This window comes from Corythoichthys intestinalis, chromosome 7 (genome assembly GCF_030265065.1).
Source record: "Corythoichthys intestinalis isolate RoL2023-P3 chromosome 7, ASM3026506v1, whole genome shotgun sequence".
Taxonomy (NCBI): Eukaryota; Metazoa; Chordata; class Actinopteri; order Syngnathiformes; family Syngnathidae; genus Corythoichthys; species Corythoichthys intestinalis.
This window is the reverse complement of record NC_080401.1, coordinates 32,818,946-32,831,494: the sequence shown is the minus strand read 5'-3', so window position 1 is coordinate 32,831,494 and position 12,549 is coordinate 32,818,946. Positions and strand designations below refer to the sequence as shown.

The window sequence follows — 12,549 nt, the reverse complement described above, 5'->3', positions numbered from 1 at the left end:
TTTACGTCATTGATGATGTCGACTACGTCGACTAGTCGGGACAGCTCTAGTCAAATGTTCGAATCCTGGCTTTCCAATGTCCACTGTTGAAGTTTCCTTGGGCAAGACACTTAACCTTGAATTGCTCCTAGTTCAGCATTGGAAATGAGAAGTTGGTGTCAATGTCCATACTTGGTTAAATAAAGAAAAAAATAAAATACATTAGGGGTGTAACGGTACACAAAAATCTCGGTTCGGTACGTACCTTGGTTTTAAGGTCACGGTTCGGTTCATTTTCGGTACAGTAAGAAAACAAAATGCAAAATATGAATGTGCTAGTTGTTTATTACACACTTTTGTGCTTTCAACAATAGGAACATAAGCCTATACAAAGCTAGAATTCTGCTCAAAAAGTAGCGGGTATTTAAAGATAATAATCCAACAACAATTTGCCATTCAGACCCCGCGTATTGGTCAGCTTTCTTTCTGAAAGAAAGAAAAAAAGAAGTTTTGTGCTAAATAGAAAAGCAATCCCAATGACAAATATTTTAACAGGTATTTTACAAATGAAATGCCTCAATTAATCTTTTTTTTTCTTCTTATGATTGGTTCTCAAAAGCTTTATTGGTGGATTTTCTCAAGTTAAAGCGCCACACAGAAATTAATAAATGTAATTATGTAAGCAGGATCTGTGTATTATTCTTATTATTTAATTACAGGTGTTTTAGCTCATTTCAATTTATTTTATTTAAATGGGCTATTATTTATTTTATTATGTGTTTATATTTTACAAATGTAATGTGGTATTCATTTATATTGTATATTTATGTTGTATAACTTTAGTTCCTATATGAATATTAGTTCCTACTTGTTTTGTTGTGGTAGGAGAGTTTTGTATTGAACACGGGGCCTTGTTGGTTATTATTATAGCAGAGAAGACAGCAGTAAATCAACAAAGACAAGTCAACTGTGCCCCGATCTACCACTCAAGAGATCTGATGAACTCAAAAAGTGGGTTACGATTGCATATTAGTTTGAAAATCGACCGAATCCACCGTATTTTTACACGAGTGCTAGCTAGTAGTATTGACGCAGGAGGGCCGCGTCTCGGGTCAAATAATAAACTCTGCCGTTCTTTTCGTGTGCGTCGCATTGAGCCGCTTCTGGCGACTCGTCTAACACACAGCCGCACTGCGACTGGTGTGCATTGGCTGATTGACTTTAACGCCTACGTTTCACTGCGTTCTCGCGGCGGCCACGTTGTCGCGCCGTTGACGTTTCTGGATTATATACTGTCCTACCGTGTTGCTCCTCATTATAGTAGAGAAGACAGAGTAAATATAATCTACACAGTGTCAAAGAAACTGTAACCCGATCGACTCACAGCCTCGAAAAGTAAGGGTTACATTACGTCAGAAACTCGTTCGGTACGCCTCCGTTCTGAACCGAGTACCCCGTACCGAAACGGTTCGATACAAATACATGTACCGTTACACCCTTACTATAAATGCATATAAGCATACACCACAAAATTGCAAACGCTACTTTTATATTGGACTGCATGCATACATGCATGTATGATAAGTTTAGTACCTTTAAAAAAAAAATAATAATAATAAAGCATAGTTATATGAATAATAAGTCATCGACCATATCAGCAAGGCTTTAACTCCAAAATTCAAATTGACTATAGTCAATTTTTTTAACCAGCGTTACATTAAATACAGTATCAGTCAGATGGTTGTGTGATTTCTGTTGAACTATTCAATTATCATATACAGGATATGTACTCTGTTCCTCGCACTATTCTACCTCACGGGGCATCGTTCAATGGACACCCTGTCACTCTTCACATCACTTATGAGTCAACCAAAGATACATTCACCTTAGAGGTATTGTAGTTGCTTTCCCCGCAATACCACTTTATTCATTAGCATCTCCAGCAAACATCTCCCTCACTCTTTCTCTCTTTTGTGCCTGCAGACCCACAGTAATGAGACAATAGGAAGCATCCGGTGGAAGATATCCGAGCACTTGAGCTGTCCAGTGGATAACGTCCAGATCTTTGCCAATGATAGTGTGGTACGTGTTGCTGATTGTCAATGATAGCAGCTTTGCGATCCTTTTTTTTTTTTCTTGTTTTTTTCAAATATACTATTTTTATCTCTCACTCCCTCATTAAAGTACTGTACACCTCTCCCAGTCATGTGTTTCCCCTGAAGCCAATGTCAATTGAAAGTCGTTGTATCCATTTGGCTTAAATGTCTATGGAGTGGCAGGGGAAACACTACTATAAGCAACATCCCTGTTTTTATTTATTATTTTCTCTCATTCGATCCCGCCGCTGTCCCTTCACCACGTGTTAGTTGACCATGAATCGGGACCAGAAACTGCTGTCCCAGCTGGGCTTTAGCGATGAGCAGAGCCTCACGGTGAAAAGCTCAGGAACGGGCACGCCCTCGGGAAGCTCTGAGTCGTCCGCCTCCGCCTCCAGTAGTTCCAGTTCAGCAGTCTTCAACTCCGCCTATGCCCTGGAGCAGGTATGTTCTGAATGACCGTTAATAGTTTTACTTTGCGAAATTTATGTTACTTATGCGTTTGTGATTTTTTTTTTTTTTCTAGGAAAAATCCCTTCCAGGTGTTGTCATGGCGCTGGTGTGCAATGTGTTTGAGATGCTTTACCAGTTGGCTAATTTGGATGAAACCAGGTAAATAATTCTATTATTTCCTGCATATTTGTGGTTAAGTACGATGATCTGTTTCCCTTTTAGTTTATGAATTGTTTTAGAAATATGGTGTGTATCAAATTTACAGTTTATTGATATAGATCAGTATAAACATTTTAGAGAAGCAAGTCAGTTATACGAAATTGTTTTTCTTATTTGCAAAATGGTTCAATCACAATCCTCTGTGAATAGTTGTTTACATTATAAAATGTGAATTTTGCATTTTTTTGTATGTTTTACTTTATTTTTTAAATGTCATTGTATAATATTTTCCTGCCTTTTATTTATCTTGAGCCATGTTTTGTTGTAAAGCACTTTGAGGGCCTTTCGGGTTTTTGTAAAGGGCTATATAAATAAATTTGATTGATTGATTGGTGCTATTGACATAAATTACCCCAGTATGACAACATTTTGAAGATGCAGCTACATTACATATTGGCAAAAGTTTAGATCGGCTGATAAGAAAATGTGTTTTTCCTCCTAGGATCACACTGCGTGTGAGAAAATTGCTCCTCCTAATCCCAACAGATCCCGAGGTGCAAGACGCTCTCGATAATTTTGTCCCCAAAGAATCCAGTGTGTGGAGCCATCAGGTAGACTCGGCCACTTACAAAAGCAGGGTCTCAATTTTAAAAAAATAAAGTTGAAATCTGAGGGTCCTTGCAAGTCTTTTAGTGTTTGGGGTCATATGAAATCGGCATGGTGATTCTGGGCATTTGGTTTCCTGCTGCCTAAACCTTTCCCTATCTTATCTATGCTATAGAAGACATTGTTCACCCTTGGCCAAGGGACAGGCTCCCGCTCTCCATCCATGGCCTCCAAGCAGCAGCACCAGCCAAGTGCTGCATCCATTCTGGAGTCCTTGTTCAGGTCTTCAGCCCCAGGCATGTCTACATTTAGAGTCCTCTACAACCTGGAGGTACCGTGACACATTTGAAAAACAGCTTTAAGATAAAGTGTTCCTTATCAATGTAATGATGTAAGAGGTTTAGAAAAGAAAGCTTTCCTTACACAAAATTATCCTCAGATTTGTTGATAATCACAACATATGGTTCCATTTATTTAGCAACAGCTCTTGTATTATATTCTGCAAGTGTAACTAATTTTGTTTGTATATTCAACTGCATGGATGGATGGATGGATGAATGATGCTTAGTTTTCCATGTAAAACTCAGGTGCTGAGTTCAAAACTAATGCCCACATCTGATGACGAAATGGCTAAAACCAGCAGCAAGTCCTTCTGTGATAACTTCCTCAAAGCAGGAGGACTCAGGTATGACTCTTACGTTATCCGTATTCCACAACTTAGTGAAGGATGTCTTTGTAATGGAGCTGAGCCGTAACGTTGAGCAACATACGAATATATTTTGTGCTTCCTTTGAAAGTAGCATCTCTGTTCACTTGCAGTCTGGTGGTGAATGTAATGCAAAGAGACTCCATCCCATCAGAAGTGGACTATGAGACCCGACAAGGCGTCTACTCCATATGTCTTCAGTTGGCCAGGTGAAGCACACTGTCAAATGCATCATAGATGAGCAAAAAATTGACCTTTTGAACTAAACTTTTTTTTTTTTTTTAATCCATAGGTTCCTTCTCGTTGGCCAGAGCATGCCTGCGGTGCTAGATGATGATGTCATCCGGGATGGCGATGCACTGTCATCCCGACCTTTCCGCAACGCAGTTCGAACAGGCCGCCAGCTCTCTCTATGTGCAACACCGGAGAAGGCCTCGTACAGGCAGATGTCGCTGTCTGAACGCTCATCCATAAGAGTGGAGGAGATTATACCGGCTGCACGTGTGGCAATTCAGGTAATGTGAGGTTCATGGATACTGATTTTTTTTAACTGGGGGGGTGGGTCGGTGTGGCTCAGTGGTAGAGTAATTGTTCCTCATAGAGGTTGTTGGTTCGATTCCCCACCTTGGTGCCCTTGCCCAAGTATCCTTGAGCAAGATATTGAACCCCACGTTACTCCTAATGCTGTGTCATCAGGAGGTAAATGAGCATATAGTGTCAAAGCGCTTTAACACCAAACAGGAAAGCCGGAGCCTGGGATTCAAACCTTGATCTCCGAACTGTGAGGTAGACATGCTAACCACTCATCTATCACGTCACCTCTAGATATAATATATATATATACCTATCAAATTTCATTATAATGGAGGACTAGCCATTTTAGTTAGTGTCCCCCCACATAAGAAAATAAGATTAACAAAGCGAGCGCTTTTTTGAGCCCTCCCTCCAGGCAGTCTAAAGGAACTAACTATTAGTTTATATGCTGTCGTAAACTTTTGTCTGATGACCAGCTTGGGAGACAATTAACATCAGTGTTTCCTCAACTATTATTCTCCCAATTTAACAACTGATCAGATGGGGAAAATTACTTTAATCATGCCCTACAGCAGTGGATAATTGCCTGTATCTTTAGGGCAATAAAACATGATTATTCACTGCCAGTTAATTCAATATAATAAACTTTATGCAGTGTTACTGCGGGGCCTTAAAATTTCTTAAAAGCATTGAATTTATGAATTTGGAAATAATTCTTTAAAAAGTATTGAAAAAGTATTGAATTTTGATGTTTGGGTCTTAAAATTTATAATGTATGCAACTTGTCCGTGTTTCATTTCTCCTCAAAAGTGTCATCTGTCATTTTGATTAAATAACGTAGCCTAAATAAATAAACGGGGCGAAAGAGCCAATTATTGAGAACAGCAGCCCCAGGTCAAAATCGACGATTGCAAGCACTAATGGATTCTGGAATATTGTGTAGTTCTTTTGACTTGCTAACCCAAGTCAAAACAGCGTTGGCTCACTGAAATCACTTCAATTTGGTGTGCTGTGCGACCAGCTAAAAAAGATCACTATTTTCATACAGATCGATGTCGCTCCCACTCCTGCACACTCCCGTTGACTTTCATTCAAGTCCCGCTTCGATCACGGGATTAATAAAATTATTAATCCCATCCCGTGGGATTCCCGCATGAATCCTGTGTCACAACGGGAGTCCCAACAAAATGTTATACTCTATACTACACAGATGCAGATTTTTTTTACACCTAGCCATACATTTCATATAATAGAGATGGGGAAAATTCAGCGAAACGTGGTGGCATAAACAATCCTTTCACTCGAACCAGTGGATAGCAGTGTTGCATCGTATGCAAAAAAAAAAAAAAATTCAGACAGGTACAATGGGCATGAAGGAGTTAGAGTCCCATACTAAATCGTCCAAGCACATAACCACCATGAGAGGAGAGAAACAAACTCCCTCCGTTGCCGGCGTTTTTCAGTCTGCCTGTTTAAGCCAGCCAGCTGCTCACAAGCCTGAAGAGACAGAAGCTAAAGCTTGCCGGCAAGCTGCTAATGTAAGCGAAGCAACAGCAGCCAACACAAGCCACCTAGATGCTAGTGCTGCAGCCCCCCTGCATGGATCTACGTACATTGTTTGGGTCCACAGCAACCATGAAAGCAGAGGTGTTGTGGATTCTGCACACCATTGCTAAACACAATTCTTACAATAGCAATAAAGGTATTTCTGAGCTTTTCAGGTACATATTCCCAGACTCGAACATTGCCAACACTTTTACTTGTGGTGCCGATAAAACTGCTTACGTAGCCAAATTGGTGGTGTCATGTGCTTTTGTGTGTAGCCTATTCAATATGCTGGATTCTTACATCCTGGACACATTTCCACTTCGAGAAAGAAATTAATACAAATTCACGGATTTTGTTTTTCTTTGTCGATACGGCTGTGAAATACATGGTCTTAATTAGGTCTTAAAAAGTCTTAAATGTAACTTGAGGAAATCTGTTGGAACCCTGTGTATGGCGACACAATGCAACAAAAGTGTCTATAACTCTATCTGTTCTAGACTATGGAGGTGGGTGACTTCACCTCCACCGTCGCATGTTTCATGCGACTGACCTGGGCAGCGGCTGCGGGCCGGCTGGATCTCGTCGGCAGCCCACAGCCCATCAGAGAGACCCATGCCTCATTTCTTTCTCAGGGAGTGCGCACCAGAGTCAGTAGCACAGGTGAGAGATTGCATATTTGGTAAAAATGGAAATTGTGAAAAGACTTTTTAATGGCCTATAAATAAAATATTCCTGTCTCTGGTGATGCAGCACATGTGAAATTGGCAACTACGTCAATCATTTGTCATCTGCTTGTAGCCAGTGAAGATTTCATAGCACTGACAATGCTTGTTGAATGCAGGAAGTAACTGCAGCTCCAGCAGTGAGGGAGAAACACCAACGGCGCTGCATGCTGGCATTTGTGTTCGACAGCAAAGTGTCTCCATAAAAGATGCCATCATCGCCCGTGAGGCGCTGTCGCTCCTGGTCACCTGCCTGCAGCTACGCTGTCAGCAACTTTGTAAGAATCAAGTCATATTTGTATTCACTACTGTTGTCATCTTTCTGTACTTCGTGTTGTGATGACATTTTGTATGTTTTTCTCTCTACAGCCTCTTTCTACAACCTACCCTCTGTCAATGATTTCATCATTGATGTGCTGCTGGGTTCTCCCAGTGGAGAGGTAGAGCTGCATTATGCTTTTTTTGCACAATTCAAAACTGTTTTTTTTTTTTTTAGCACAGTAAAGAAATTGTCGAACAGAAGATTTACAAACTTGTTTTTTTTCCCCACATTTGTTTGGGTGGGTTGGCAGTTTAAGTCCCAACTAATTTTAACAATACATTAAAAAGTAAAATTCCCATATTATTCCTCCTTTTCAATGCTTATTTTCAGCAACTAAAACAGTGATCACCCACCCTGCCCAACCACTGCAAGGGATCATGTGTCTTGGAAGACAATATTAAGTTTCACCGACTGAAAATTATATTAAAGCTGTACTCATCTTATATTTGAATGCCAAGGACATACTGTGAAAGGCAAAACATGTAAATGCTCTTCCACTAAATTGCAAAATGTACAATTGACATGTTTGAGTATTTGATGTCATTCATAGATCATATTAAGAAAAGATATCCTGTAATGATTCCCATTCTCACATTCAGGTGTTAATTTTATTAATCCTGTCTGTATGTTATTTTAGTTGTGAGTGCGTATTTGGCTTCTCTTTTAGATCCGCCGCGTGGCCTGTGACCAGCTATACACTCTGAGCCAGTCAGACACGTCAGGCTTCGCCGATGTCCAAAAACCCAACTTGTTTTTGCTCTCTGTCGTCCTCACCGCTCAGCTTCCACTGTGGAGTTCCACGTCGGTCATGAGGGGAGTCAACCAGAGGTAAGCTCTAATAAAATGAAAGGGATCCAAAAATGATAAGTGCCGCAAGAGGTTAATGTCTTTGATTTGATTTCACCGACAGATTGCTGTCCCAGTGCACAGAGTACTTTGACTTGCGATGTCAGCTACTTGATGATCTAACAAGTAAGATAAGATTTAAAGTCATGACTATTCACTCTGATGGGGAATATTTGCAGTGACTCCAAAAAGTGGATACAGTTTAAATTATGATTTTAATTAGTTTAAATCATATAGGAAGGTTTTGTTAGTCTCTATACTGTGGCTATTTACATATTCTGGGTGAGTTCACATTAAATAAGGGTTCACTATACTTTCAACTTCAAATTAAAAAGTTTGGCCATTCAGACCACTACCATTCTGTTTACCCCATGCAGCTTCGGAGATGGAAGCGTCACAAGTCATTTCCGCCACCATGCTAGAGGATGAAATCTCTTGGCTGGACAACTTTGAGCCCAGCTGGAGCTCAGAGATGGAGACCAGCGAGGCGGACAACATCCTCCTGGCGGGACACCTGCGGCTCATCAAGACCCTGCTGTCGCTTTGTGGCAAGGAAAAGGAGCATCTTGGTGAGTGCACAACATAAGTATAAGGACACCTGGCTGTGACACTCACATGAAGTGAAAATGGAGGGCAATAGGAGGGTTGGTCCTTTTATGTTTTTCCAGCGATCTTGCTTTATTGGCTACAACGACCTTCACTGAACAGAAATTCAATGATCAAATATAACCTTTATATACCTCCTGGGTATTCGTTTGCAGTATGAACATCTAGCATAACTCTCTGCACAGGCCCGTCTTTGATCCAGCAACTGTTGGATGACTTCTTGTTTCGAGCATCACGCATCATCATCAACACCTCCAACTCCACCGCCTCGCCCGCCCCCAGCCACGATTTCTACCCCAAGTAAGATGTTAAATCAACTAACCCTGAAGATGTTTTTTGAGGATCATCAGAGATTAAAGGTGCTCCAATTCATCTGTTGGCCGATTTCATAAATTTGGGGGGATCGGTGATCAGTTGATTATTACAAATACGACTTCAATGTAATGTTTACGATTGTAACGTCTGCAGCTCTTTGTTGCGTTAATGTGGGAAGGAGAGTTATTTGTATTGGCGTTCCATATAGTCACTGTGTGGTAATTGTTTTGCGGCCAATAAATGGCCTCATTACATTCTTCCCTTTCGGATTGAATTCCGTCTGATGGTTACTGTTGTTTAGTGAGTGCTCGCTCTTGGCTCACATTGACTGTTCTAACATTACAAGGGATTAAGTTACAAAAAAATAAAGACTTCCAAACTAAACTACTAAATAAGTAGTTCTCTTCTACATATTTTGGGGAGCAGAATACTGCTGCATTTTATTTTTTGGTAAAGGATGATCTTATTTTGGAGAAAAAATGAAAAAGGTTTTAAAGTTTTCAATTTTTTTTTTTTTTTTTTTGGAGAACTACTGCATTTCTACTTAAAAACAGACTAAGATGACAGGTAATTTTCCTTATTGTACAATAAAACAAGATTAAGGGCCCAAGTACACCACATGCGTGATCGTTGCGGTTCCGGTCCGACTCCGGTAAAAAATAGCGCCGGAGCCTATCCGTTCCCATTATATCATATTGTTCAACGTATACCGGCCGCGTCAGTGCTCCGGATTGACTGCAAACCACCTCCGGCGTGCCGCATGCCCGCCGGATGGTATAGGCTATTTTGTATTTTTGCCGGACACGCATCCGACAAAATGGGCGGAGCTGGGCCTGACGTCAAAAGCCCAGGTGCCTAATCACGGTTTAAACACGAGTGAAGATGGATGATGAGCGCTTCATCATGGAGGTGGAAAGTCACAAAGTGATATACGATGCAGCAGATTGTTATTATAAGGCAGCATTAAAAGTGAAACTGCAAAGTGTCCTATTATGTGTGTTTTTCTGGCAATGATATCAAACACACGACGTGCTAAGCGAAAAGGAAAAAAAAAAAAGCAGCGTATCTGGAAGTGGTTCCACTGCAGAAATTCTCGTGCCCGGCACACACACAATCTCGGTGTTTGTATACAGAGTCGAGGGGGAAAAGTACGAAAGAGAAAAAAGAGACACCCACAAGTTTTGACCTGGTGATCTATTCAAGACGTTTCTCTTTCTTTCCTACATTTCACTTGACTCTTCATAGATATAAATGTGCTCTCTCTCTGCTTCTCTGATGAGTACATACTACAGACTCCGTGTGTTTGTCGTTGTTTTAAATGGCACATTATCGCGCGCGATCACGCGAGAGCTCATGAGGGGACGGAGTTGGCGGACCGCAGCCGTGCGCAGCCGGTATGATTTGCCTATTTTTGACGTACTGCATGGCACGCAGTCAACACTGAACCGGACCGGAAGCGCAACGATCATGCATCTGGTGTACTTGGGCCTTAAGTGCGTGCTGTTGTGAAAAAAAAAAAAAAAATCAACATCTGCAAATATTGAGATCGGCAGGTCAGCCTTTTGAAAAAACGGTGATCGGCCAGAAAATTGTGATCAGTCCACTCCTATCAGAGACAGTTTGGAAGAGAGGGGGGTAAAAAAAGCTTCTTTGTCCCCTTCTGTCCAATCTTCATTAGGTGCAGCACTGCAAGCAGCCGTCTGGCGGCCTACGAGGTTTTGGTGATGCTGGCTGACAGCTCACTATCCAACCTACGCCTGATCACCAGAGAGTTGCTCTCCATGCACCACCAATCTGACCCGTCGCTTTGTAAAGAGTTCGATGTAAGATGCCGATATTCGAACCCACTGATAACTGAGCTGTGAAGCTTAACTCTCATATCTTGCACGTGTCAGTATCTTCCCCCTGTAGAGAGCCGCTCAGTTTCAGGTTTTGTGGGCCTGAAGAATGGAGGCGCCACATGTTATATGAATGCTGTTTTCCAGCAGCTTTACATGCAACCAGGCCTACCAGAGGTACATGTGCTACTGTCTTTTTTGTTGTTGTTGTTTATTTGTTTATATGTTGTATACACGAGCGTTAATGTGTGTGTTTATTAATTCTGAAGGCCTTCCTATCCATCGAGGACGACACAGACCAGCCTGATGAAAGCGTCTTCTACCAGGTTCAGTCTTTGTTTGGTCACCTGATGGAGAGCAAACTGCAGTACTATGTACCGGAAAACTTTTGGAAGGTATTGAGATCATTCAGAAAAAAACTTCTATTTACGGATTAAACTTTTTGTAACCTATAAATTGCCTATGTAACCTATGTATTTTAGATCTTCAAGATGTGGAACAAAGAGTTGTACGTTCGAGAGCAACAAGACGCTTATGAATTCTTTACCAGCCTTGTGGACCAGCTTGACGAGCATCTCAAAGTATGATCATTAGGTTATATAGGAGGCTGTGTGTGCCATTGAACACATTTTAAATACGCTTATTCCCTCTGACCAGAAAATGGGCCGTGAGCAAATCTTCAAGAACACATTTCAGGGCATCTTTTCTGACCAGAAGATTTGTAAAGACTGTCCTCATCGGTGAGTTTTCGATTTTCATACTGCTTCATTTTTGTTCCTTCACTCATAATGCAATAAGTACAGTGAGGAAAATAAGTATTTGAACACCCTGCGATTTTGCAAGTTCTCCCACTTAGAAATGATGGGCGGGTTTGAAATTTTCATGGTAGATGCTTGTCCACTGTGAGAGACAATCTAAAGAAAAAAAACATCCAGAAATCACAGTGAATGGTTATTTTAACAATTTATTTGTATTATACGACTGCAAATAAGTATTTGAACACCTGTCTATTAGCCAGAATTGTGAGCGTCCAAGACCTTTTGGTTGCCTTTAAAAAGTCCAACGAGTAAGTGGAGGTAGTTTGAGTCTGACTTTTTGACCTGTTTGAGGCGGTTAGCTGCATATAAACACCTGTCCACCCCATACAATCAGAAAGACTCTTAATTCCTAACATAGTCAAGACCAAAGAGCTGTCCAAAGACACCAGAGACAGAATTGTAGACCTCTACAAGGCTGCTCAGGGTTACGGGGCAATTGCCAAGCAGCTTGGTGATACAAGATCCACCGTTGGAGCAATTATTAGAAAATGGAAGAAGCTAAACATGACTGTCAATCTTCCTCGGACTGGGGCTCCATGCAAGATCTATCTCATAAGGTCTAAATAGTCCTAAGAATGGTGAGGAATCAGCCAAGAACTACACAGGAGGAGCTGGTCAATGACCTGAAAGGAGCTGGGACCACAATTTCCAAGGTTACTATTGGTAATATACTAAGGCGTCTTGGTTTAAAATCATGCACAGCACGGAAAGTTCCCCTGCTTAAACCAGAGGAGTCATAGGAGCATATGAACTTTTTGGTCTTCATTCCACTCATGGTGTTTGAAGGAAGAAGAATGATGAGTACCATCCCAAGAACACCGTCCCTACTGTGAAGCATGGGGGTGGTAACATCATGCTTGGGGGGTGTTTTTCTGCATATGGGATGAGACGACTGCACTGTATGAAGGAGAAGATGACCAGGGCCATGTAATGTGAGATTTTTGGGTAATAACCTCCTTCCCTCAGTTAGAGCATTGAATATGGGTCATGACTGGGTCTTT

General features: G+C 41.2%; 1 protein-coding gene across 2 annotated transcripts in view; it reads left to right on the top strand.

The window, feature by feature from the left end:
• usp24 (ubiquitin specific peptidase 24) overlaps nt 1–12,549 on the top strand; it is a 58,418-nt gene that overhangs the window by 22,092 nt on the left and 23,777 nt on the right. For both annotated transcript variants that reach the window (XM_057841316.1, XM_057841317.1), the window contains 21 exons: nt 1,761–1,871; nt 1,963–2,061; nt 2,346–2,519; nt 2,602–2,687; nt 3,190–3,298; nt 3,469–3,624; nt 3,881–3,978; nt 4,113–4,208; nt 4,292–4,514; nt 6,579–6,741; nt 6,923–7,081; nt 7,173–7,243; nt 7,793–7,953; nt 8,036–8,097; nt 8,349–8,540; nt 8,763–8,877; nt 10,571–10,715; nt 10,788–10,907; nt 11,000–11,125; nt 11,213–11,311; nt 11,388–11,470. In XM_057841316.1, coding sequence (XP_057697299.1) covers nt 1,761–1,871; nt 1,963–2,061; nt 2,346–2,519; nt 2,602–2,687; nt 3,190–3,298; nt 3,469–3,624; nt 3,881–3,978; nt 4,113–4,208; nt 4,292–4,514; nt 6,579–6,741; nt 6,923–7,081; nt 7,173–7,243; nt 7,793–7,953; nt 8,036–8,097; nt 8,349–8,540; nt 8,763–8,877; nt 10,571–10,715; nt 10,788–10,907; nt 11,000–11,125; nt 11,213–11,311; nt 11,388–11,470 — 2,648 coding nt within the window. The remainder of the gene's footprint in view (nt 1–1,760; nt 1,872–1,962; nt 2,062–2,345; nt 2,520–2,601; nt 2,688–3,189; nt 3,299–3,468; nt 3,625–3,880; nt 3,979–4,112; nt 4,209–4,291; nt 4,515–6,578; nt 6,742–6,922; nt 7,082–7,172; nt 7,244–7,792; nt 7,954–8,035; nt 8,098–8,348; nt 8,541–8,762; nt 8,878–10,570; nt 10,716–10,787; nt 10,908–10,999; nt 11,126–11,212; nt 11,312–11,387; nt 11,471–12,549) is intronic.